This window comes from Antrostomus carolinensis, unplaced genomic scaffold (assembly GCF_000700745.2).
Source record: "Antrostomus carolinensis isolate BGI_N321 unplaced genomic scaffold, ASM70074v2 scaffold28024, whole genome shotgun sequence".
NCBI classification, from domain to species: Eukaryota; Metazoa; Chordata; class Aves; order Caprimulgiformes; family Caprimulgidae; genus Antrostomus; species Antrostomus carolinensis.
Genome location: NW_010313237.1, coordinates 1,274 through 2,152, shown reverse-complemented (window position 1 = coordinate 2,152; position 879 = coordinate 1,274). Strand labels below are relative to the sequence as shown.

Genomic DNA, 879 nt, shown 5'->3' with positions numbered 1-879 from the left:
GCGGGGGAGCAGGTCCCTCCCAGCCGGGGCTCTGGTCCCTCTCGATGAGCCCTGGAGGTCAGTTTTGCTTCCCTTTGGTCAGTAAATTGTAAACTACAGAAGGCTTCGTCTCTGCAGGAAGGAATGTGGGAGAGCACAGCCGGCTGGGCGCTGCCTGGTGCTGCAGGCAAAGTCTTTTCCTGGCTACAGGAACGCTGCAGGATGGGCACCTTCTCCTCATCTCTCTCAGCTGGGCCTTCACTCCGATTTCTTGGCAGGTTTCTTTCTCTTCCACATCACGACCATTATAAAATGCCATGAGAGAGAGAGAACAGATTCAGCCAGAAAACATCTCAGGAAACATTGTGGTGAGAAACAGAACCTCAGCAGAGAGAGCAAGAAACAGTTCAGGGGCTCAAACAGTCACAGTTACACACAAACACACACCCTGGAGAAGCTGTGCCAGGCTGAGCTGCAGAAGGAGCTACAGAGAGCGCATCACAAATGTCAGACATTAGCTAACCCTGCAGCAACCCTCTTCTCTCTTCCTAATTTAGAAGCTTCTAATTAGAACAACAGAAATAACACTCACCTATAAATAGCAGCAGCAGCAGCCCGGCCACCACGGGGATGATAACTGCATACTCCCTAGGCAAGAAGTACTGGTGGATCCCATGGTCACTGTCGATGAAGGGCTGCAGGAGACAGAGGGGGGTGTCAGCAGGTGGGCACAACACCAGGGGAAGCCCCCGACACCTGCAGCCTCGTGGTTTCCAAAGTAGGATGGAAATATCTGGTGTGAGGAGACAAAAAAAACCCCAAAACCCCCAAAAACCAACGGTGCCCAGACCTGCAGCTGCAGGGACACAACGGCGGGGGGGGAGCGAAAGGAGCAAGGCT

At 53.2% G+C, this 879-nt stretch overlaps 1 protein-coding gene across 1 annotated transcript in view; it reads right to left on the bottom strand.

Annotated features, from left to right (window-relative positions):
• Positions 1-237: 237 nt before the first annotated feature.
• Positions 238-879, bottom strand: part of DPM2 (dolichyl-phosphate mannosyltransferase subunit 2, regulatory) — a gene marked incomplete at its 5' end in the record, with an annotated part of 1,873 nt that continues 1,231 nt past the window's right edge. Inside the window, 2 exons of the mRNA XM_010167300.1 lie at positions 238-296; positions 572-674. Of these exons, the coding sequence (XP_010165602.1) occupies positions 238-296; positions 572-674 (162 nt within the window). The remainder of the gene's footprint in view (positions 297-571; positions 675-879) is intronic.